Source organism: Oncorhynchus kisutch, linkage group LG23 (assembly GCF_002021735.2).
Source record: "Oncorhynchus kisutch isolate 150728-3 linkage group LG23, Okis_V2, whole genome shotgun sequence".
Lineage (NCBI taxonomy): Eukaryota > Metazoa > Chordata > Actinopteri > Salmoniformes > Salmonidae > Oncorhynchus > Oncorhynchus kisutch.
This window is the reverse complement of record NC_034196.2, coordinates 48431785-48457514: the sequence shown is the minus strand read 5'-3', so window position 1 is coordinate 48457514 and position 25730 is coordinate 48431785. Positions and strand designations below refer to the sequence as shown.

Sequence of the window (25730 nt, the reverse complement as noted above, 5' to 3'; positions counted from 1 at the left end):
TTTAAGGACCTATTTTTTGTGGTTTTTATATGATTTTGGGGGAAATGTTATCAGTGGATGACCAGATTCATTTTACTCTTGGACAGAGATGACAGAGTTCCCAACAAGACCAGAGATGACAGAGTTCCCTACTGGGACAGAGATGACATAGTTCCCAACAAGACCAGAGATGACAGAGTTCCCTACTGGGACAGAGATGACATAGTTCCCAACAAGACCAGAGATGACAGAGTTCCCTACTGGGACAGAGATTACATAGTTCCCAACAAGACCAGAGATGACAGAGTTCCCTACTGGGACAGAGATGACATAGTTCCCAACAAGACCAGAGATGACAGAGTTCCCTACTGGGACAGAGATTACATAGTTCCCAACAAGACCAGAGATGACAGAGTTCCCTACTGGGACAGAGATGACATAGTTCCCTACTGGGACAGAGATGACATAGTTCCCTACTGGGACAGAGATGACATAGTTCTCTACTGGGACAGAGATGACATAGTTCCCTACTGGGACAGAGATGACAGAGTTCCCTACTGGGACAGAGATGACATAGTTCCCTACTGGGACAGAGATGACATAGTTCCCTACTGGGACAGAGATGACATAGTTCCCTACTGGGACAGAGATGACATAGTTCCCTACTGGGACAGAGATGACATAGTTCCCTACTGGGACAGAGATGATATAGTTCCCTACTGGAACAGAGATGACATAGTTCTCTACTGGGACAGAGATGACATAGTTCCCTACTGGAACAGAGATGACATAGTTCCCTACTGGGACAGAGATGCCCACTCTGTAGGACTGCGTGGCCTCAGACAGTTCCATCACCAAGTTCGCTGATAACACAACAGTAGTAGGCCTGATTACCAACAGCGACGAGACGGCCTACAATGAGGAGGTAGGCACTCTGATGGCGTCGTGCCAGGTAAACAACATCTCCCTCAACGTTAGCAAAACAAAGGAGCTTACTGTGGACTTCAGGAGGAACCAGGCTGGACTCAACCTCATCCTCATCACCGTGGAGACCGTCAATAACTTCAAATTCTTCGGTGTACACATCTTAGAGAAGCTGAAATGGTCAAACCACATGGACACTGTGGTGAAGAAGGCACGACAGCGACTCTTCAACCTTTGTCCCGAGGGCCTCACATTGATCTACAGGAGCACCAGCGAGAGCATACTGTTGGGATGCATCACATCATGGTACGGCAACTCCCCTGCGGACTGCAAGGCACTTCAGAGGCTGATATGTTCAGCCAAGAGCACTATTGGGTGACCAACAAAAACCAGCACTATTTTGACCTTACAGTGAAATTCTTACTTACAAGCCCGTATTAACCAACAATGCAGTTAAGAAAGTATTTTCTCAAATAAACTGAGGTAAAAAACGAATAAAAATAAAAAACAGTCAAAATAAACAGTACCAGTCAAAAGTTTGAACACACCTACTCATCCCAGGGTTTTTCTTCATTTTTCTTATTTTCTACATTGTCGAATAATAGTGAAGACTTCAAAACGATCAAACAACACACATGGAATCATGTTATATCCAACACAGTGTTAAACAAATCAAAATGTATTTTATATTTGAGATTCTTCAAGTAGCCACCCTTTGCCTTGATGAAAGCTTTGCACATGCTTGGCATTCTCTCAACCAGCTTCATGAGGTAGTCACCTGGAAAGCATTTTAATTAAGAGGTGTGCCTTCATAAAAGTTCATTTGTGGAATTTATTTCCTTCTTAATGAGTTTAAGACAATCAGTTGACTTGTGACAAGGTAGGGTTGGTATACAGAAGAGAGCCCTATTTAACAAAAGACCAAGTCCATATTATGGCAAGAACAGCTCAAATAAGCAAAGAGAAACGACAGTCAATCATTACTTTAAGACATGAAGGTCGGTCAGTGCTGAACATTTCAAGAACTTTGAAAGTTTCTTCAAGTGCAGTCTCAAAAACCACCAAGCGCTATGATGAAACTGTCTCTCATGAGGACCACCACTGGAAAGGAAGACCCAGAGTTACCTTTGCTGCAGAGGATACATTCATTAGAGTTACCAGCATTAGAAATTGCCCAAATAAATGCTTCACATAGTTCAAGTAACAGACGCATCTCAACATCAGCTGTTCAGAGGAGACTGTGAATCAGGCCTTCATGGTTGAATTGCTGCAAAGAAACCACTACTAAAGGACTCCAATAATAAGAAGAGACTTGCTTGGGCCAAAAAACACGAGCAATGGACATTATAACGATGGAAATGTGTCCTTTGGTCTGAAATCCAAATTGGAGATTTTTGGTTCCAACCACTGTGTCTTTGTGAGACGAAGGTGAACGGATGATCTCCGCATGTATATTTCCCACCATAAAGCAGTGAGGAGGTGTTATGGTTTGGTGCTGCTGACACCGTCTGTGATTTATTTAGAGTTCAAGACACACTTAACCAGCATGGCTGCCACAGTATTCTGCAGCGATACACCAATCCATCTGGTTTGGGCTTAGTGGGACTATCATTTGTTTTTCAACAGGACAATGACTCAACACACCTCCAACACACTTCTTTGGTTACTACATTTCCTGTCCATTGAGGTATTTAAAACCATGTTATAATCTCCCCAAATTGAGTTGTTTCTCCCAGTGACTGGCTGACCATCCCTGTACACATGGATCCTAGGGGCCTTTAAGAAATAGGTTCAGGTGGTAAAAAGCTATTTTGGTCACATTCCTAATGTGTGATTCAATCAACTCCTTTGTTTTGTTGACATTGAGGGAGAGGTTGTCATGGCACCACAATGCCAGTTTAAGTTTGCTGACAACAACACAGTTGTAGACCAACAACGAAGAGTCAGCCTACAGGAAGGAGGTAAGTGAACTGGCATTGTGGACAACCTCTCCCTCAATGTCAACAAAACAAAAGGAGTTGATTGTTGACTTCAGGAAGCAGAGGAGGGAACATGCCCCGATCCACTCTCTGCAGTAGAGAGAGTCAGCAGTTTGAAGTTCCTGGTCGTCCACATCACAGAGGACTTTACATGGACCAACAACACCACCACTCTGGTCAAGATGGCACAACAGTGTCTCTACTTCCGAAGGCAGCTGAAGAAATTCAGCATGCCACCCCAGGTTCATCTCCAAATACTATCCCTGCACCATCGAGAGAGTCCTGACCAGTTGCATCATGACCTGGTACAGGAATTGGTCCGTCCATGACCGCAAGGCCTTCCAGCGGGTGGTGAAGACGGCCCAGTACATCACTGGGACCGTGCTCCCATCCATCCAGGCCTAACCCGGACAGGAAGAGCACGTCAGACTCAACCCACTCAAGTGACACCTCCTCAAGTGACGCCACACCTCCTGAGTCTGAATAGGACTCTTTTTATCCGGGATGAATGGAACTAGCTTTATGTTCCTATTCTCATCGTTTATTATTTCTGACTGTCCAGAAGGAACCTGCATTTTGTTGGAAGATGTATACCATGTGTGTCACGTGGTACTAATTAAACATCAAACTTCTTGTCTGTCAATATTTCCTCAAACTATCCTCTATATTCCCACGACACGCTTTTCTCTCGTCAATACATTGCATTCAAGGCAACAAAATAATGTTGATAAAGCTGAAATTGGTGAAAGTCTCAGTCAGACAGACGGACACAGAGACAGACAGGTCAAATCTAATCAAACTTTATTTATACAGCACATTTCAGACGTGGAATGCAACACAATGTGCTTTTTAAAACAACTAAAGAATAACAATATAACCTGAACGACTCAAAAATTACCCTAAGGAAAATCAAAGCTAAAAATGTGTGTTTTGATCTCTTTTAAAAATGTCCACAGTGGCAGACTATTCCAGAGACTGAGGGCATAGTAATTAAAGGTTGCCTCTCCTTGTCTCTTGGTCCCCCTCAGGTTCTCTGGCATTCTATTCCAGAGGCTGGGGGCATAATAACTAAAGGCTGCCTCTCCTTGTCTCTTGGTCCGAGGCTTTGGGATAGTTAAAAGGCCAGTACCAGAGGACCTGAGGGACCTACTGGGTACATAACTTAAGTGCATGTGGGTATTGGGGTTAGAATAATCTTTCAATTAATTCTGAAACTCACAGGCAGCCAGTGCAGAGACCTTAGAACTGGTGTAATGTGTTCTCTCCGTCTAGTCTTGGTCAGTACCCACGCTGCAGCATTCTGTATGTTTTGCAGTTGACCAATGGCTTTCTTGAGTAGACCAGACAGGAGAGCATTACAGTAGTGAAGCCTGCTTGTAATAAAAGCATGGATGAGTCTCTCTGTATCAGCCTGAGAGAAACAGCTGCACCTTGGCAATGTTCCTCAGGTGGTAAAAAGCTATTTTGGTCACATTCCTAAACTGTGATTCAAAACGGAGTTCAGAATCTAAAATAACAGCTAGTTTTTTTAACTGGTGTTTTGTCTTTGCCTGTGAATTAAAATGTGCGTTGAGATTCTCTCTGTGCTTTGTCTACAACAACAATTACCTGTCTTGATTTAGCTGTAGGAAGTTGAGCCATCCAAGTATTTAAATCACTAACACAGTTTGTATATTCTCTGAGTTATGTTCACCAAGGTTGACGAAAAATTATTGACCGGTACACAAGGTGCTAAACTCACCTTTGTACTGGAGAGTCCAACCCACCTCTCCGGTCTGTCCAGAAGGACATCATGGTCAACAGTGAGGAATGCACCATTTAAATACAAGAGCACAAGGACATAGAGCTGTTTGGCATCTGTATTGGCTCTAGGATCATTTGCCTCTAACTAAGGCTGTCTCTCTGTTGGCTCTAGGATCATTTACCACTTGAACTAACGCTGTCTTTGTGCTGTGGTGGGCTGCAAAACCAGATTGGTATTTGTCAAAAATACAGTTGGCACTTTAAAAATCATTCAGCTGTTTGAAAACCAATTTCTCCAGGATTTTGGTTAAGAATGGAAACTATTTTGAAGAAGGTGGTGGGGACATACAGTATAGATGCCTCTGGTACTGTAAGACAATTAGGACCAATGGATGTCAATAATCATTTTGGGCAGATTGAATTCAGACTTCGTATGCCGGGTCAAAACTGTCCCCTGGTCACAAATATGTAAAAAACAGAAAACAAAAAACACATTTTAAACTCTTCAAAACCACCCCTATGACCCCCAGTTAAGTCACATCCTGTAATCACAGGAAGCTGAACATATATGTACGGCCTCCAGAAAAACATGAAGCATCTGGAGGAACCTCCCAATGTAATTATAATCTTTGCCATGATCAGACAATCACTTTATAGGGCTTATTAAACAGTTAGTCCGGGACAAGTAATCTGATTGGTAAAAAGTACATTCCAGCCATGATGTTAGTGATCATAACACCTCCACTAGCCAGTTAGTTAGCTAGCCGCGTGTTATTGAAAAATGACTGAATCACTTCATGATTCAACAGTAACAAACCAGTGTACAAACTGGCAGCTAGCTAGCATTTATTTGTTGTGTTGTCAAGCCTCTATTACAGAAACAGGAGTTAGCTGTCTAGGTGGAGGGATGACAACTCATTCAGGAGCTAGTTGTTAGCTGTGTAGGTGGAGGGATGACTACTAGTTCAGCTGTGTAGGTGGAGGGATGACTACTAGTTCAGCTGTGTAGGTGTTGGGATGACTACTAGTTCAGCTGTGTAGGTGTTGGGATGACTACTAGTTCAGCTGTCTTAGTGGAGGGATGACTACTAGTTCAGCTGTGTAGTTGGAGGGATGACTACTAGTTCAGCTGTGTAGTTGGAGGGATGACTAGTCCTTCTGGTACCAAAAGGGCTTTCTATTAGATGCATCAGGTTCATTGAAAAATATTTCCATATTTAACTTTTTTCTACTTGTTGCTTTCAGTTCATCACTGATCATCATCTTTCAGGTTGACATTGAACAATACCTTCCCTGGACATCTGTTTCCTCCTGCAGTCTTTCAGGTTTAGTTAAGGTGTAGTATATCTGAGTCCCAAATGGCACCCTATTCCCTATACAGCGCAACGTCCTGGTCTAAGGTAGTGCACTATATAGGGAATAGGGCTCTGGTCTAAAGTAGTGCACTATATAGGGAATAGGGCTCTGGTCTAAAGTAGTGTACTATATAGGGAATAGGGCTCTGATCTAAAGTAGTGCACTATATAGGGAATAGGGCCCTGGTCTAAAGTAGTGCACTATATAGGGAATAGGGCTCTGATCTAAAGTAGTGCACTATATAGGGAATAGGGCTCTGATCTAAAGTAGCGCACTATATAGGGACTAGGGTGCCATTTGGGACACAGTAATTAGTTTAATCTTGAACATCCTTTTCCCTGGACAGTATGTCCCTTCATGTATTCTGTGTACTGTTGTTCTGGTATGTGTTGTGTGAAGTCCAGTCTGTGTGAAGTCCACTCCTCACACCTCTGTCTCGGTCTTGGTGATCTTGGAGCTGAGAAGCTGAGACAATACTATTTGCTGCTGGTTGTACCTATAGGAGACAAAAACAGCCCATCACCATTTAACTACAGGTGACACATCACCGTTTAGCTACAGGTGACACATCACCGTTTAGCTACAGGTGACACATCACCGTTTAACTACAGGTGACACATCACCGTTTAGCTACAGGTGACACATCACCGTTTAGCTACAGGTGACACATCACCGTTTAGCTACAGGTGACACATCACCGTTTAACTACAGGTGACACATCACAATTTAACTACAGGTGACACATCACCGTTTAGCTACAGGTGACACATCACCGTTTAGCTACAGGTGACGCATCACCGTTTAACTACATGTGACCTATCACCATTTAGCTACAGGTGACACATCACCGTTTAACTACAGGTGACACATCACCGTTTAGCTACAGGTGACACATCACCGTTATGCTACAGGTGACACATCACCATTTAACTACAGGTGACACATCACCGTTTAGCTACAGGTGACACATCACCGTTTAGCTACAGGAGACACATCACCGTTGGCCACAGGTGACACATCACCGTTTAGCTACAGGAGACACATCACCATTGGCCACAGGTGACACATCACCGTTTAACTACAGGTGACACATCACCATTTAACTACAGGTGACACATCACCGTTTAGCTACAGGTGACACATCACCGTTTAACTACAGGTGACACATCACTGTTTAACTACAGGTGACACATCACCGTTTAACTACAGGTGACACATCACTGTTTAAACTACAGGTGACACATCACCGTTTAACTACAGGTGACACATCACTGTTTAACTACAGGTGAAACATCACTGTTTAACTACAGGTGACACATCACCGTTTAGCTACAGGTGACACATCACTGTTTAACTACAGGTGAAACATCACTGTTTAACTACAGGTGACACATCACCGTTTAGCTACAGGTGACACATCACTGTTTAACTACAGGTGACATGGGGATTTTTCAGTATCATATCGTGAAGTAATAACGTAATGAAACTGAATCATTAAAAGGTTTAAAGGAACCTGTAACCACACCTGTATAGCATAAGAATAGACAATAACAAAATAAATAGGCACACCTTGTAATCCAGACGCATGACTGGATTAGACATGTCAGAATCTATATAATGAATGTACTTCTGACTATAGCCTGGTAGGTGCTGATATAATCTATATAATGAATGTATTTGTGACTATAGCCTGGTAGGTGCTGATATAATCTATATAATGAATGTACTTGTGACTATAGCCTGGTAGGTGCTGATATAATCTATATAATGAATGTACTTGTGACTATAGCCTGGTAGGTGCTGATATAATCTATATAATGAATGTACTTGTGACTATAGCCTGGTAGGTGCTGATATAATCTATATAATGAATGTACTTCTGACTATAGCCTGGTAGGTGCTGATATAATCTATATAATTAATGTATTTGTGACTATAGCCTGGTAGGTGCTGATATAATCTATATAATGAATGTACTTGTGACCATAGCCTGGTAGGTGCTGATATAATCTATATAATGAATGTACTTGTGACTATAGCCTGGTAGGGGCCCCTATTATTTTTTTAACCAAACTGTCACAGTTGCGCCACCAATATAATTGGTTCAGTGATTTGTAGAGGTGGGAAAATGCCTCAAAGAAAGATCTTAGGGTGGGAAACAATAGTGGCACGAAGCCAGAAAGAGTTGATCATTTACATAGAGAGCAGTGACTATGTATGTGATGTAAGGATGAAACTGTATAAAAGCAGTGTGCTGCGGCTGGGGAAAACAGTTGATCCATGGACCAGCTCGGTTTGTTACTTTGTAATGAAGTTTATTTGAATTTACAAGTTCCGGGATCTGAGAAATATTATTGGACCAATATTTCTATGACAGTGACACATCACCGTTATGCTACAGGTGACACATCACCGTTTAGCTACAGGTGACACATCACCGTTTAGCTACAGGTGACACATCACCGTTTAGCTACAGGTGACACATCACCGTTTAGCTACAGGTGACACATCACCGTTTAACTACAGGTGACACATCACCGTTTAACTACAGGTGACACATCACCGTTTAGCTACAGGTGACACATCACCGTTTAGCTACAGGTGACACATCACCGTTTAGCTACAGGTGACACATCACCGTTTAGCTACAGGTGACACATCACCGTTTAGCTACAGGTGACACATCACCGTTTAACTACAGGTGACACATCACCGTTTAACTACAGGTGACACATCACCGTTTAACTACAGGTGACACATCACCGTTTAGCTACAGGTGACACATCACCGTTTAGCTACAGGTGACACATCACCGTTTAACTACAGGTGACACATCACCGTTTAGCTACAGGTGACACATCACCGTTTAGCTACAGCAGACACAGAGTAAACACAGTACGGTTTAGATTCCAGATTGACCCAGTTGACCTGACAGGGTTGATTCAGTGCATGTTAACCCAGAACCTAGTCTGAATGTTTCGGTCCCCCTCTACATTAGGTAACAGTTAGGATAGTTTAACTCCTTCATAACTCACTTGGTGGTGATTCTCTGCACCGCTCTGTTCTCCTCTTCCTCCAGCTTCACTAGAACCCCCTCCAGGATGGGCAGCTCCAGGTTGAGGTACATGGCCACCTGGGGAGAGAGCAGAGCTAGTCATAGGCAAGGGGGTTAGTGCACTGTGTGTGGCTAGTGTCCAAAACTCATTCTGGCCTCAAAACCCTGCTGAAGGGCAGACACTCACATCGTTGCTGACTTCCTCTTCATCTCTGTCCATGAGGAAAATCTTCATGATGTTCTCTGCTGGGCCCTGAACAAGCCTCTCCCACAGCGGCAGATCTGAGTCAGACAGCTTCTTCTTCTCTATAGGAGAAAACAGACACTATTAATTCTAACCCCGGAGAACCCTAACCCTGGAGAACCATAACCATGGAGAACCCAGGAGAGCCCCAGTTTACACCAATTATACCCCGTCCAACGTGTTAATAATGTCAGAAGGATAGCAGCATCAGTTGTGTTCTGGAAGAGAATGGCTCAACGTACCTCCACTTTGATGGACACAGTAGAGGGCAAACTCATTAGGATCATTTTCTATCTGCAACACAACGTGGAAGCACAGCGGTGAACCAGACACACGTACTATTAGAACCAAACCAGAAGACTTCCTCCAAGTGATCTAACAACAATACAACCTGGTAATTTGACATAATTCACCTTGAATTTCTGAAGGAGCTGTGATATGACCTGATGTGTTGTCATTTTGCTGTTGATACGGACGTTAGTGGATGTTCCATAGGTTGGAGTGAATATAGCCGTCTAGAGAGAGAGAAACAGAGACAGACACAAGAGACACAAAGAGAGAGACAGAGAAAGAGAGAGAAACAAAGACAGAGAAAGAGAGAGACGAGAGAGACAGAGACAGAGACGGAGAAAGAGAGAGAAATAGAGACCGAGAGAGACAGAGACGAGAGAGAGAAACAGAGACAGAGAAAGAGAGAGAAACAGAGACAGAGATGAGAGAGACAGACGAGAGAGACAGAGAGAGAGACAGAGGAGAGAGACAGAGACAGTTTTTTAAAAACTTTATTGGGTCTGGGAACCCACAACACAATAAACACTCAAACAACCAAGCAGAACCCCTCAGTGAGGGGCCAACCAAGCAGATCCTCTCAGTGAGGGGCCAACCAAGCAGATACCCTCAGTGAGGGGCCAACCAAGCTGCTTAGCATTGCTGACAGCCTGGCTAGACTGCAGAGTCAAACCCAGGAAGTCATTGCCCAGGCGATATTCTCCCACTCCATAATTGTAGATCAGTTCATCCACAAAGTCATCATCATTCTCTGGCCCAAAGCCGACCATTGTCTTGCTCTATTTTCCATCATAAGGGCCCTTACAAGTTGCCTTACATGCTTCTTCAAACTCTTTGTGACGCAAAATCTTCGTGCCGAGCACATCTAGGTAAAAGATAGCCGTTTGGCTTCGGTCACCCAGTTTGAAAACGAAAAGCAAGGCTCGTCTCAAAGCCACTATACTCCAAGTGAGTTTGCTATGTACTATACGATTATTATATATCACACTCGGTTTGTCCACATTGATTAAGGATCCTTGCAATTGATTGTCAATATAGAAAAGAGACAACCAGAAGCCAGAAGAAAAAACCCACCCTAAAAGGATCATCATCATTGTTCTCATTTCTCTGAACCTGACCATGTTTCCCACTACCTTTTATTGTTGTAACACCAGTAACACATTTCCTCAAGAGGAAACTCTTCTCTTCACACTCAACTGGTCTAACCCCACCCTAACTCCACCCTAACCCCACCCTAACTCCACCCTAACCCCACCCTAACACCACCCTAACTCCACCCTAACCCCACCCTAACCCCACCCTAACTCCACCCTAACCCCACCCTAACCCACCCTAACCCCACCCTAACCCCACCCTAACTCCACCCTAACCCCACCCTAACCCCACCCTAACTCCACCCTAACCCCACCCTAACACCACCCTAACCCCACCCTAACCCCACCCTAACCCCACCCTAACTCCACCCTAACCCCACCCTAACTCCACCCTAACACCACCCTAACTCCACCCTAACCCCACCCTAACTCCACCCTAACTCCACCCTAACCCCACCCTAACTCCACCCTAACTCCACCCTAACCCCACCCTAACTCCACCCTAACCCCACCCTAACCCCACCCTAACCCCACCCTAACCCCACCCTAACCCCACCGTCTTCTGTAACACCACAGCTGACCTCACAAACTTATCAACATCCCAAAAAATCTGCCAATTTGACAGATTTCCCCAAAGTCTGATCCAGGAATCCATTTACCTCATCTACATTGTAAATTGAGTCGTCACCAGCTGCTATCTTAACAATAGAGATGTCCATATCCTTCTCCTGATCCTCCTCAACTGAGGCCACAGTCTGACTCCCATCTGCCACATCCCTCTCAACACTCCCCACTTGCAGCCCATCACTCGTACTGGGCATCTCCTCCACTACCTGGGAGACTAGCTCCACCTGAACCCTCTTCTGTACCCCATCACTCATACTGGGCATCTCCTCCACTACCTGGGAGACTAGCTCCACCTGAACCCTCTTCTGTACCCCATCACTTGTACTGGGCATCTCCTCACCAGTCTGGGGAAATGGCTCCCAAGATCCTTCCTTACCTCCTCCAACAATAGTTTTCTGCTGAACATCAGGCACTATGTTCCCCTCTGGTACAAGCAGCAACTCAGTACCCTCAACATGGACAACTTGTTCCTCAGCAACAGGTGCTTGTGGCTGCTCTACCACTGTCTGCCCCACCTCTCCCTACATCAGTGGGCCCAGGTGTTATGAGGCCCACCTCTCCCTACATCAGTGGGTCCAGGCATTACGAGGACCACATCTCTCTACATCAGTGGGCCCAGGCGTTACGATGCCCACCTCTCCCTACATCAGTGGGCCCAGGTGTTATGAGGCGTTATGATCCCCACCTCTCCCTACATCAGTGGGTCCAGGCGTTACGAGGACCACCTCTCCCTACATCAGTGGGCCCAGGCGTTACGAGGACCACTTCTCCCTACATCAGTGGGCCCAGGTATTAAGAGGACCACTTCTCCCTACATCAGTGGGCCCAGGCGTTACGAGGACCACCTCTCCCTATATCAGTGGGCCCAGGTGTTACGAGGACCACCTCTCCCTACATCAGTGGGCCCAGGCATAAAATTCCAAGCATGCACTAAACACTCCCAGCATGCAAAGAAAGAAAGAAAGAAAGAAAGAAAGAAAGAAAGAAAGAAAGAAAGAAAGAAAGAAAGAAAGAAAGAAAGAAAGAAAGAAAGAAAGAAAGAAAGAAAGAAAGAAAAAAAGAAAGAAATTTGATGGATCAAATCATTTCCTAAATAGGTAATGATCAGGTCAGTTCTCTCATTGATGTTACCTTGTAGTTATAGAAGTGTCCGTTGATGGAGAAGCAGTGTTGCCTGTTCTTCTCCCTCTGTGAGGGACTCCTCTTCACCCTCCTCTTCACCAAGGAAGCATCACTCATACAGCGGATCAGGTTGGACTGCTCCTCCTCCACCTCCGTCTTCTGCTTTGTGGGGGTGGGACGCAGCGTACAGCTTTCATAACTCCTGTAGCTCCCTGGACAGTAGAGTTGGGTGATATTACCTCACCCTTTCCCAATCCCCTCCAACTCACAAGACAGGCAATTCTCTTAACCTAATCTTTACTAGAGGCTGTTCTCCTACTAATCTCATTGTGACCCCCCTCCAGGTCTCTGTTCTCCTACTAATCTCACTGTAACCCCCCTCCAGGTCTCTGTTCTCCTACTAATCTCACTGCACCCCCCCCTCCAGGTCTCTGTTCTCCTACTAATCTCACTGTAACCCCCCTCCACATCTCACTGTAACCCCCTCCAGGTCCCTGTTCTCTGTTTCGACCCTACTCCACTCCCATTCCGCATCTTATGACTCGCACTCTCCCCTTTCCTCCCGGCTGGCTCGGCCTTCCACTCCTGCTACGTCGCTGAGTGACTCATTGTGAAGCTTACAGAACAGGGCTGCGGGCAGCTGAGGAAATATTTTTGAAACTACTAAACTTCCAGAGGACCTATCATCCTTTCACTCCCTCCTGTCTACCTTCTGTTCCTCTGTATCTGCTGCTAAAGCCACTTTCTACCATTAAATGTCATGGTTCTACCCTGAAACTATTTTCTACATTCTCCTCCATCCTTAACCCCCCCCTCCCTCTCTGCAGGTGACTTTTAGTCAATGACTTTGAAAAAAAGATTGACGATATCTTTTACTCATTCACATCCTATTGAGTCCACTGGTTTCACTCACACAGATCATCCCCTCCTCTCTTCTCCAGGCCATCTCTGGAGACCTTCTCCCATTCCTCACTTCCCTCATCAACTCATCCCTGACCAGTGATTGCGTCCCCTCTGACTTAGTTGTTCTTAAACTTTTGACTAGTGGTGTAAATATACAGTACCAGTTAAAGGGTTTCTTTATTTTCTACATTGTAGAACAATCGTGTAGATATCAAAACTATGAAATAACACATATGGAATCATGTAGTAACCAAAAAAATGTAAACAAATAAAAAAATAAAAAAATGTGGTTCTTCAAAGTAGCCTTGATGACAGCTTTGCACACTCTTGGCATTCTCTCAACCAGCTTCATGAGGTAGTCACCTGAAATACATCTTTGCAGTTCTGGAAACGTCAGAGTGTCTTCTTTCCAAAGCTACCAATTCCATGCATAGTCGAGCATCTTTTTGTGACGATATATTGCGCTTAAAACGGGAACGTCTTTTTATCCAAAAATGAAATAGCGCCCCCGTAGGCTTAAGAGGTGTGCCGTAAAGTTATTTTGTGGAATTTCTTTCCTTCTTAATGCGTTTGAGACAATCAGTTGACTTGTGACAAGGTAGGAGTGGTATACAGAAGATAGCCCTATTTGGCAAAAGACCAAGTCCATATTATGGAAAGAACAGCTCAAATAAGCAAAGAGAAACGACAGACCATCATTACTCTAAGACATGAAGGTCAGTCAATACGGAAAATGTCAAGAACTTTGAAAGTTTCTTAAAGGGCATTCACAAAAACCATCAAGTGCTATGATGAAACTAGCTCTCATGAGGTCCGTCACAGGAAAGGAAGACGCAGAGTTACCTCTGCTGCAGAGGATAAGTTCATTAGAGTTACCAGCCTCAGATTGCAGCCCAAATAAATGCTTTTCAGAGTTCAAGTAATAGATACATCTCAACATCAACTGTTCAGAGGAGACTGTGTGAATCAGGCCTTCATGGTCGATTTGCTGCAAAGAAAACACTACTGAAGGACACCAATAATAAGAAGAGACTTGCCTGGGACAAGAAACACGAACAAATGACATTAGACCTGTGAAAACCTGTCATTTGGTCTGATGAGTCCAAATAAAAAAATGTTGGTTCACCGCAGAGTCTTTGTGAGACGCAGAGTAGGTGGACGGATGATCTCCACATGTGTGGTTCCCACCGTGAAGGAAGAGGTGTGGGTGTGCTTTGATGGTGACACTCAGTGATTTATTTAGAATTCAAGGCACACCTAATAAGCATGTCTACCACAGAATTCTGCAGCAATATGCCATCCCATCTGGTTTGCGCTTAGTGGGACTACCATTTGTTTTTCAACAGGACAATGACCCCAAACACACCTCCAGTCCTTGAAAGGGCAATTTGACCAAGAAGGAGAGTGATTGAGCTCTGAATCAGATGACTAGGCCTCCACAATCACCCAACCTCAACCCAATTGAGATGGTTTGGGATGAATTGGACCGCAGAGTGAAGGAAAAGCAGGAAAAACTCCTTCAAGACTGTTTGAAAAGCATTCCAGGTGAAGCTGGTTGAGAGAATGCGAATGCAAGAGTGTGCAAAGCTGTCACCAAGGCAAAGGGTGGCTACCTTGAAGAATTTAAAATATATTTGGTTTTGTTTTAACACTTTTTTGGTTACTACATAACTCTATATGTGTTATTTCATAGTATTGATGTCTTCGCTGTTATTCTACAATGTAGAAAATAGTCAAAATAAAGAACAACCCATGATTGAGTAGGTGTTCTAAAACTTTTGACTGGTACGAAATATACATATATATACTACACATCATAATGTTTTATGGGCAAATAATCACGATCGGACAAGGGTTGACATCTCACAATCTTATAATCCAGAGCTTTCAATAACCCCTGTATCCTGAGACAGAATAGGTGTACGGTATGCATATTAGGACAGTCTCAGCAGGAGTTGTTTTAGTCTCAGCAAGAGATGTTTCAGTCTCAGCAGGAGTTGCAACTGTCTCATGTGTCATTCGTTAAAATGACGTTGTCCTAATATGGACACCGTACAGCAAATTTAGTTCATTTCTCTATGGAGACATTAATTGGAGATTAATTTAGACCTTCAATCAACTATTCATTCAACTGATGGCTTTAGTGGCAATGAACTGAAGGGGAATAACTGCAGTGTGGTTGCTAAGGTGAGTTTACCTGTAATGTGGTTAGGGTGAGGTTACCTGTAGTGTGGTTGTTAAGGTGAATTTATCTGCAGTGTGGTTGTTACAGTGAGGCAACCTGTAGTGTGGTTAGGGTGAGGTTACCTGTAGTGTGGTTAGGGTGAGGTTACCTGTAGTGTGGTTGTTAAGGTGAGGTTACCTGTAGTGTGGTTAGGGTGAGGTTACCTGTAGTGTGGTTGTTAAGGTGAGGTTACCTGTAGTGTGGTTGTTAAGGTGAGGTTACCTGTAGTGTGGTTGTTAAGGTGAGGTTACCTATAGTGTGGTTGTTATAGTTAAAGTGAGGTTACCTGTAGTGTGGTTGTTATAGTTAAGGTGAGGTTACCTGTAATGTGGTTGCTATAGTTAAGGTGAGGTTACCTGTAATGTGGTTGCTATAGTTAAGGTGAGGTTACCTGTAATGTGGTTGCTATAGTTAAGGTGAGGTTACCTGTAGTGTGGTTGTTATAGTTAAGGTGAGGTTACCTGTAGTGTGGTTGTTAAGGTGAGGTTATCTGTAATGTGGTTGCTATAGTTAAGGTGAGGTTACCTGTAGTGTGGTTGCTATAGTTAAGGTGAGGTTACCAGTCGTGTGGTTGTTATAGTTAAGGTGAGGTTACCTGTAATGTGGTTGCTATAGTTAAGGCGAGGTTACCTGTAATGTGGTTGCTATAGTTAAGGTGAGGTTACCTGTTGTGTGGTTGTTATAGTTAAGGTGAGGTTACCTGTAGTGTGGTTGCTATAGTTAAGGTGAGGTTACCTGTAGTGTGGTTGTTATAGTTAAGGTGAGGTTACCTGTAATGTGGTTGCTATAGTTAAGGTGAGGTTACCTGTAGTGTGGTTGTTATAGTTAAGGTGAGGTTACCTGTAATGTGGTTGCTATAGTTAAGGTGAGGTTACCTGTAGTGTGGTTGTTATAGTTAAGGTGAGGTTACCTGTAATGTGGTTGCTATAGTTAAGGTGAGGTTACCTGTAATGTGGTTGCTATAGTTAAGGTGAGGTTACCTGTCGTGTGGTTGCTGGTCTCCTGTGCAGGATGCTGCTTGTTGGTCTCCTCTGTCTCATTGATCTGATGGAGGTCTTCAAACTCCCCCCATCGTGTCATCCCCCTGACAGACAGAGAGGGTTTAGCCTGAGTGATGCTTGTATTACTCCATTTTAACTATGACTGTGGTATTGACATAATGCATGATAAAGGTCAAAGGTAACCTCTTGCGTCCATGAGGACTGACTGGACTGACTGGGTCAGGTGACAGTAGGCTGGTGATCGGTTGTTGTTTGTCATCCTGTATTTTGAGCCTGATAGGCTGCCGTACTCCCCAGGAGATATTCAGGAATCCCTCGAACACCACCTCTCCATCTCTCTAATGGAGATAAACACAGTTCTTAGTCTTAACATTTCAAATATAACATATACTGTATGTTGATTAGGTTTTAACGGTACAGGGGTCCAGAGCTGTAAACATGTTGGTTAGGTTTTAACGGTACAGGGGTCCAGAGCTGTAAACACGTTGGTTAGGTTTTAACGGTACAGGGGTCCAGAGCTGTAAACACGTTGGTTAGGTTTTAACGGTACAGGGGTCCAGAGCTGTAAACACGTTGGTTAGGTTTTAACGGTACAACAGTACAGACCTGTAAACACGTTGGTTAGGTTTTAACGGTACAGGGGTCCAGAGCTGTAAACACGTTGGTTAGGTTTTAACGGTACAGGGGTCCAGAGCTGTAAACACGTTGGTTAGGTTTTAACGGTACAACAGTACAGACCTGTAAACACGTTGGTTAGGTTTTAACAGTACAGGGGTCCAGATCTGTAAACACGTTGGTTAGGTTTTAACGGTACAGGGGTCCAGAGCTGTAAACACGTTGGTTAGGTTTTAACGGTACAGGGGTCCAGAGCTGTAAACACGTTGGTTAGGTTTTAACAGTACAGGGGTACAGAGCTGTAAACACGTTGGTTAGGTTTTAACGGTACAGGGGTACAGAGCTGTAAACACGTTGGTTAGGTTTTAACGGTACAGGGGTCCAGAGCTGTAAACACGTTGGTTAGGTTTTAACGGTACAGGGGTCCAGAGCTGTAAACATGTTGGTTAGGTTTTAACAGTACATTGGTCCAGAGCTGTAAACACGTTGGTTAGGTTTTAACGGTACAGGGGTCCAGATCTGTAAACACGTTGGTTAGGTTTTAACGGTACAGGGGTCCAGAGCTGTAAACACGTTGGTTAGGTTTTAACGGTACAGGGGTCCAGAGCTGTAAACACGTTGGTTAGGTTTTAACGGTACAGGGGTCCAGAGCTATAAACACGTTGGTTAGGTTTTAACAGTACAGGGGTCCAGATCTGTAAACACGTTGGTTAGGTTTTAACAGTACAGGGGTCCAGATCTGTAAACACGTTGGTTAGGTTTTAACGGTACAGGGGTCCAGAGCTGTAAACACGTTGGTTAGGTTTTAACGGTACAGGGGTCCAGAGCTGTAAACACGTTGGTTAGGTTTTAACAGTACCGGGGTACAGAGCTGTAAACACGTTGGTTAGGTTTTAACGGTACAGGGGTCCAGAGCTGTAAACACGTTGGTTAGGTTTTAACGGTACAGGGGTCCAGAGTTGTAAACACGTTGGTTAGGTTTTAACGGTACAGGGGTCCAGAGCTGTAAACATGTTGAAGATTTTTTTAGGGTGGTTAAAAAGTGGTAATTAGATGCATCAATCGTCCACCCGATTCTGACATTGGTCGTTTCAATGATATCCTTGCATCAACCTTGGATTTGATTGGGTGATTCATTTCTATTGGGTGTTTTCAACATACGTTAAATAAAAAATGAGAACCACTCACTGACACCTGACTTGTTGAATACTTGATACTCCATCTATCTGTGTCCCCTCATCAATAAGACCACAGACTGACAAGTTCACCTGTATCCCCTCATCTATAAGACCACAGACTGACCAGTTCACCTGTATCCCCTCATCTATAAGACCACAGACTGACCAGTTCACCTGTATTCCCTCATCTATAAGCCCACAGACTGACCAGTTCACCTGTATCCCCTCATCTATAAGCCCACAGACTGACCAGTTCACCTGTATTCCCTCATCTATAAGCCCACAGACTGACCAGTTCACCTGTATCCCCTCATCTATAAGCCCACAGACTGACCAGTTCACCTGTATCCCCTCATCTATAAGACCACAGACTGACCAGTTCACCTGTATTCCCTCATCTATAAGACCACAGACTGACCAGTTCACTTGTATCCCCTCATCTATAAGACCACAGACTGACCCGTTCATCTGACACCCTTATTGATCATATTTTTACTAATCCTTTGAATAATGTGGCTAATACAGGTATACTTTATTCTGACGTTTCTGACCACTTTCCAATTTCCCACTTCTCTTTGGCAGTTGGACATGAACAGATGGGAATGATTAGTAGCATTAAAGGTCGAATATTCCAGAGTTCCTCTGTGGAGATGGGAAAACCTTCCAGAAGGACAACCATCTCTGCAGTACTCCATCAATCAGGCCTTTATGGTAGTGGCCAGACGTAAGCCACTCTTCAGTAAAAGGCACATGACAGCCCGCTTGGAGTTTGCAAAAAGGTACCTAAAGGACTCTCAGACTATGTGAAATAATATTCTCTGGTCTGATGAAAGATTGAACTCTTTGGCTTGAATGGCAAGCATCACATCTAGGGGAAACCTGGCACCATCCTTACGGTGAAGCACGGTGGTGGCAGCATCATGCTGTAGGAATGTTTTTCAGTGATAGGAACTGGGAGACTAGTCAGGATCAAGGGAAAGATGAACAGTGCAATGTACAGAGAGAAACTTGATGAAAACCTGCCCCAGAGCGCACAGGACCTCAGACTGGGGTGAAGGTTCACCTTCCAACAGTACAACGACCCTAAACACACAGCCAAGACAACGCAATAGTGGCTTCGTGACAAGTCTCTGAATGTCCTTGAGTGGCCCAGCCAGAGCCCAGACTTGAACCCGATCTAACATCTCTGGAGACACCTGAAAATAGCTGTGCAACGACGCTCCCCATCCAACCTGACAGAGCTTGAGAGGATCTGCAGAGAAGAATGGGAGAAACTCTCCAAATATAGGTGTGCCAAGCTTGTAGCGTAATACCCAAGAATACTGGAGGCTGTAATCGCTGTCAAAGGTGCTTCAACAAAGTACTGAGTAAAGGGTCTGAATACTTATGTAAATGTGATACTTCAGCTTTTTATATATATATAAATTAGCAATAAAATTCTAAACTTGTTTTTGCTTTGTCATTATAGGGTATTGTGTGTAGATTGATGAGGGAAAAAAACATATTGAATCCATTTTAGAATAAGGCTGTAATGTAACAAAATGTGGTCTGAATACTTTCCGAATGCACTGTCGTTATGTTTAGGATAGAGAACAATTTGTTTATGCAAATGGATGTGCATGTACCAGGGCCAAGATATCCTGTGGCGTCCCACAGGGTGTGATCATTGGACCTTAGTTATTCCTAATCTCCATGACCTTGCTGCTGTATCTTCTACCGTACTTCCCATTCTCTTTGCTGAGGAAACCAACTGGATTTATCACACTAAAATTAATGAAGCCAACTGGATTTATCACACTAAAATTAATGAAGCCAACTGGATTTATCACACTAAAATTAATGAAGCCAACTGGATTTATCACACCAAAATGAATGAAATCAACTGGATTTATCACACTAAAATTAAGGAAGCCAACTGGATTTATCACACCAATTAATGAAACCAACTCAGGAATGGACACATTTCTGAATGGTTCCAGAAAAACAAATTATATTTAAATATAAAAAAGATCTAACTGTATTGTATTCACGAGTAAGAATAAGAAAGATTGTAAAAAAAAAGAGCCTGAATCTCAATTAGTGGCAATGAAATGGACCAAGGCACATCCACTAGATTTGTCTGAGTTGTAATCATTCTCATTCAGTCTGAAGTGAAGAAATGTGTTGGTTTCATCAGAAAGATTACTGGTTTGGTTCATCAGGCTTGCTTCCTAACTCTTTACTGTAGCCTCATTTACCCATATCTCATTTACTGTAATATTGTCTGGGCCAGTACATTTGCCTCCTACCTACACAAATTACTCATCAACATTTGCAAGACAAGCCACCTCTAATTATGTGGCTCCATCTGCACCTTTGTTTAAGAAACTCTATCTTGCCTATTTACGACATTAATGCACACCAATTATTATTATTATACTCCTACCTCCCAGACAGTTTCCGTAAACCCTTCAATGGATTCTACCAGGTCCCAGTTTACCTAAACCCTTCAATGGATTCTACCAGGTTCCAGACAGTTTACCTAAACCCTTCAATGGATTCTACCAGGTCCCAGACAGTTTCCGTAAACCCTTCAATGGATTCTACCAGGTCCCAGTTTACCTAAACCCTTCAATGGATTCTACCAGGTTCCAGACAGTTTACCTAAACCCTTCAATGGATTCTACCAGGTCACAGACAGTTTCCCTAAACCCTTCAATGGATTCTACCAGGTCCCAGACAGTTTCCCTAAACCCTTCAATGGATTCTACCAGGTCCCAGTTGACCTAAACCCTTCAATGGATTCTTCCAGGTCCCAGTTTACCTAAACCCTTCAATGGATTCTACCAGGTCCCAGTTTAACTAAACCCTCCAATGGATTCTTCCAGGTCCCAGACAGTTGACCAAACTACACAGTAATCTTCTCAATGAAGACTGGGGGTCAGCCTGATGAACCAAACTACTCAGTAATCTTCTCAATGAAGACTGGAGGTCAGCCTGATGAACCAAACTACTCAGTAATCTCCTCTATGAAGACTGGGGGTCAGCCTGATGAACCAAACTACTCAGTAATCTCCTCAATGAAGACTGGAGGTCAGCCTGATGAACCAAACTACTCAGTAATCTTCTCAATGAAGACTGGAGGTCAGCCTGATGAACCAAACTACTCAGTAATCTCCTCTATGAAGACTGGGGGTCAGCCTGATGAACCAAACTACTCAGTAATCTCCTCAATGAAGACTGGAGGTCAGCCTGATGAACCAAACTATTCAGTAATCTCCTCAATGAAGACTGGAGGTCAGCCTGATGAACCAAACTACTCAGTAATCTCCATTGAGACTGGAGGTCAGCCTGAGGAACCAAACTACTCAGTAATCTCCTCCATGAAGACTGGGGGTCAGCCTGATGAACCAAACTACTCAGTAATCTCCTCCATATAGCCTAACTCTCACATTCACATTTAAAATAAAATAAAATGTGATTATTGATTTATACATTTATAATTAGTTGTTTGTGTTATCTGTTGTGACACACGTGTTTAATTGTTGTACTTGTGTATATATTTTTTTGTGGTTTGGTTTCATATCAGCCCTTGGATTTCACCACACCGGTGTTTGTATTTATTAGTTCTTATTTTCAAATAAGTGCAAATAAATTAAACTTGAACTAAAATGTAAACTGCAGAAGTTTGATTTAATTAGTAAATATTTGATTTGTTTTTATTACTTGTTTTCTTTGGTGCAAATAAAACATGTAAATAATTCAACGGAGCAGCGAGGGTCAACCTACCTCATAGAAGACAAGATGCTGCTGAGTCTTGTCTTTCAGAAAACAGTTGTACGTGTTCAGCAAGGACAAGAACTCAGCCCTGTCAGAAACACAAGGTACACAGTAAATCAAGGATAGTTGAAATCAGAGTTTTAAAAAAAACATGTTAAATTGACTCTATTGGGAGTTATCTAATCCCTCAAGAGAGTGGTACACTGCCTGGAGTTCCTCATTTTACCTTTATTTAACTAGGCAAGTCAGTTAAGAAAAAAATCTTATTTTCAATGACTGCCTAGGAATAGTGGGTTAACTGCCTGTTCAGGGGCAGAACGACAGATTTGTACCTTGTCTGCTCGGGGGTTTGAACTCGCAACCTTCCAGTTACTAGTACAACACTCTAACCACTATGCTGCCATGAAAAATGTAAGTTAATGCTGATAACTGGAGTTCATTGGGATGCAGTGCTTTTAACTCCATTAAGTAACCAGAGACAGGGAGGTACATCTATGGAGTTATCCACAGATGTGGGATTGGCCTCATTGACGTATTTCCCAGCATGTTCTGTTGCAGGCAGATTATTTTTTTAATAGTTTATTTCAATATCAGTGTTTTTACATTGAATGTTTTTGATTTTATGCTACATAAACAGGTTAGAAACCATTTGTTTCTGAAAGTGGATTTATGAATACCGTTAGTTAGATAAATGTCCCAGTTGACATGGTGACAGGCATTTGAAATGAAAGTTGTGAGTGATTTAAAAGTAATGCGATATTTGTTGTGAGTGATCTAAAGACAGGAGCTATTTGTTGTGAGTGACCTAAAAGCTCAAAATATTTTTCTTCCAACACGGTTTGGATATCACATTGCAATCCCACCCTAATGTGCCACATTAAGAAATATTCAAACAAGGCTTTACACCCTTACAACTAAAAGGAAATGAACTGAAACGGAAATGTCCTCTGTTGGTGTTAATTCCTCATTTAAAAAAGAAAAAGGTCAAATGGCGTTGATTGGCGTGGCAGTCTAAGGCACTGCATCTCAGTGCAAGAGGCGTCACTACAGTCCCTGGTTCGATTCCAGCCTGTATCACATCCGGCTGTGATTGGGAGTCCCATAGGGTGGTGAACAATTGGCCCAGCGTTGGCCGGGGTCGGCAGTCATTCTTATTAATCTTAGTTAAGTAATGGTAACATTTAAAACAACAACAACACTGAAAATAGTCAAATGGCAGTTGGAGTTCAATTTACTATCGTTTAACTCAAAAAATATCAACACCATGACCAGAGTAGTTTTAACACAATATAAGGGTTGGACCATATAAACCCCAAAATACTGTTTAATTTAACTCCATAGGAGTTGAATTAACTCTTGCAATTTTACTGTGTATGTTTAATAGTGAATTGTAAGAATGCCAAAACATTCTGGAATAACATCCAAGATATTAGTTTGGATATAAAGCACAAGATAATACACAGCTGAGATATACAGTGTGAAAACTGAAAGCACAACTCTCCTTTGTTATAGCGCACTTAGCTGTTATGTATATACAGTATCTCGCTCTAATTTAGACTTCTCATTCCTTCTCAAGATTTCTGTACGGACCTTCACGTATTCTATCATCATGCAACAATCAACAGAGTCAGTAAAACACAGTAATGACATACCTTGACAGCACTCGCCCGTCTCTCATAACTACATGTGTATTCATCATGGAGTCATGGATTCAAACCCGAATCACCTGCAAGGACAAATATTAACCGTGTTATTAACCCAGTAAACACGTTAACAATCCTTCTACGTCTGAAACAAATGGCTGCAGTGCATTTCATTGTAACATGTTTCCACTTCAGAAATCATCTGTATTCTAGTTGGTCAGAGTAATGTTGTTGTGTCAGACAGCGTTCTGATAGTTGAGACTCTCCCAAATGGCATGTTATTCCCTCTATAGTGCACTACTTTTGACCTAGACCTACACACTTTAAAGGGAACAGGGTGCCATTTGGGATGCTAAAACAGTGTCCTAATGCCTCCCCTCTCTGTCTAAACCTGTGCTGGTTGTTGGAAAGGAATCTAAAGTATTTAAAACCAACAGCTGCCAGCGATACAGTCAGTCAGTCAATCAGTCAATCAGTCAGTCAGTCAGTCAGTAGTCAATCAGTCAGTCAGTCAGACAGTCAGTCAGACAGTCAGACAGTCAATCAGACAGTCAGTCAGTCAGACCATGCTTAAACATAGTGAATAGAGCAACCCACTAAACACTAACCCAGATGAAGCCTCTTAACTCTCCCTCTCACTCATTCCCTCTCTTTATCTCTCTGTCTTTCTCTAAATATTGTCTCTGCTGAGAGATTTAATATGTGCCTCAGTCGGTAGACGACTTCAGAGGGAGTGGCCAGGCTCTGCCTGAACCTGTGTGTTGTAACTTTGGACTGTGTGTTCTCAGAGTCACAGTGCGTCCTCTCAGCAGAGAGAAAAGACCTTGGAACCAGGGACCAAACGGAAACATTCCAGAGTCAACAGCAGCAGTACTTTCAACAGAAATGAATTGTCCCTGTTTGTAACATCCAATCCTGTGAGCTCTTAATAACATGTAGCCGGAGGGGCGTTATACTGGTCTGCCTGCCTGCCTGTCTGCCTGCCTGCCTGCCTGCCTGCTCCACACCACACCAGTTTAGAGAATAGACTCTTTCAAAACAACATGAGTAGTCCTCACTGTATTCACATCATTAATGAGACAAGTTATGAATTCAAGTCTTTGTCTACACTTTTACAGACTGACTTTTTCCTACTCAAACACATGCAAATGAGAAGCATTTGATTACGGCAGGAATACGAACTCTGGCCGATTCATTATTTGTTTACGAAGCACACATATACAGTACAATAATAACTCACCTTCTTACAGCCTGAATTATGTGTGGTTGAGCTGCTAGCCAGGTCATCATCCCTCCATACTGGTGTTATAATTCCCCGTGTCTCGTCCTGCGTGTGTTCCTGTGTCTCTTCCTGTGTGTGTTCCTGTGTGTGTTCCTGTGTCTCTTCCTGTGTGTGTTCCTGTGTCTCTTCCTGTGTCTCTTCCTGTGTCTCTTCCTGTGTCTCTTCCTGTGTCTCTTCCTGTGTCTCTTCCTGTGTCTCTTCCTGTGTCTCTTCCTGTGTATGTTCCTGTGTCTCTTCCTGTGTCTCTTCCTGTGTCTCTTCCTGTGTCTCTTCCTGTGTATGTTCCTGTGTATGTTCCTGTGTCTCTTCCTGTGTCTCTTCCTGTGTCTCTTCCTGTGTCTCTTCCTGTGTCTCTTCCTGTGTCTCTTCCTGCGTGTCCAGAATGAGAAGCACGTTGACGTTGTGAAGTGAAAGAGAAGAGCGTGAAGGCAGAAAAGGAGTTAATCATTACAGAACATGTAGAGGCAGACGGTGAGAGAGGGAGGTGGCTGAGTGTGTGTGTGTGTGTGTGTGTGTGTGTGTGTGTGTGTGTGTGTGTGTGTGTGTGTGTGTGTGTGTGTGTGTGTGTGTGTGTGTGTGTGTGTGTGTGTGTGTGTGTGTGTGTGTGTGTGTGTGTGTGGCACACCACAGGGTAGAGTGTGTATGAATTAACACATGTTTACCTCCAGGAACAACACTTCACCACTCAACCACCTCAGATCACCTGTTTACCCA

At 43.3% G+C, this 25730-nt stretch overlaps 1 protein-coding gene across 2 annotated transcripts; it reads right to left on the bottom strand.

Moving 5' to 3' along the window:
* Positions 1-3666: 3666 nt before the first annotated feature.
* rassf6 (Ras association domain family member 6) lies at positions 3667-25451 on the bottom strand. 2 transcript variants are annotated; one of them, XM_031803012.1, is made up of 11 exons: positions 24975-25451; positions 23744-23817; positions 22101-22179; positions 16723-16877; positions 16519-16622; positions 12421-12623; positions 9694-9795; positions 9523-9574; positions 9224-9342; positions 9017-9114; positions 3667-6477 (listed from the first exon to the last, which is right to left on the bottom strand). In XM_031803012.1, the coding sequence occupies exons 2-11, from the start codon at positions 23788-23790 to the stop codon at positions 6405-6407; spliced, it is 1032 nt and encodes a 343-aa protein (XP_031658872.1). In that variant the 5' UTR covers positions 23791-23817; positions 24975-25451; the 3' UTR covers positions 3667-6404. The 2 variants fall into 2 exon arrangements, with proteins under 2 accessions (XP_031658872.1, XP_031658873.1); XM_031803013.1 differs by lacking the exon at positions 24975-25451 and adding an exon at positions 24343-24401.
* Positions 25452-25730: the final 279 nt, after the last annotated feature.

What these genes read in the sequence shown, in the direction of transcription:
- rassf6 (XM_031803012.1), bottom strand. Translation starts at nt 23,790, where the DNA reads ATGATGAATACACATGTAGTTATGAGAGACGGGCGAGTGCTGTCAAG. An exon ending in GACCAGCAACCACACGACAG is followed by an intron (nt 12,624 to 16,518) that starts GTAACCTCACCT and finishes TCTACTGTCCAG; the next exon opens with GGAGCTACAGGAGTTATGAA. An exon ending in CTGTGTCCATCAAAGTGGAG is followed by an intron (nt 9,343 to 9,522) that starts GTACGTTGAGCC and finishes TTTCTCCTATAG; the next exon opens with AGAAGAAGAAGCTGTCTGAC.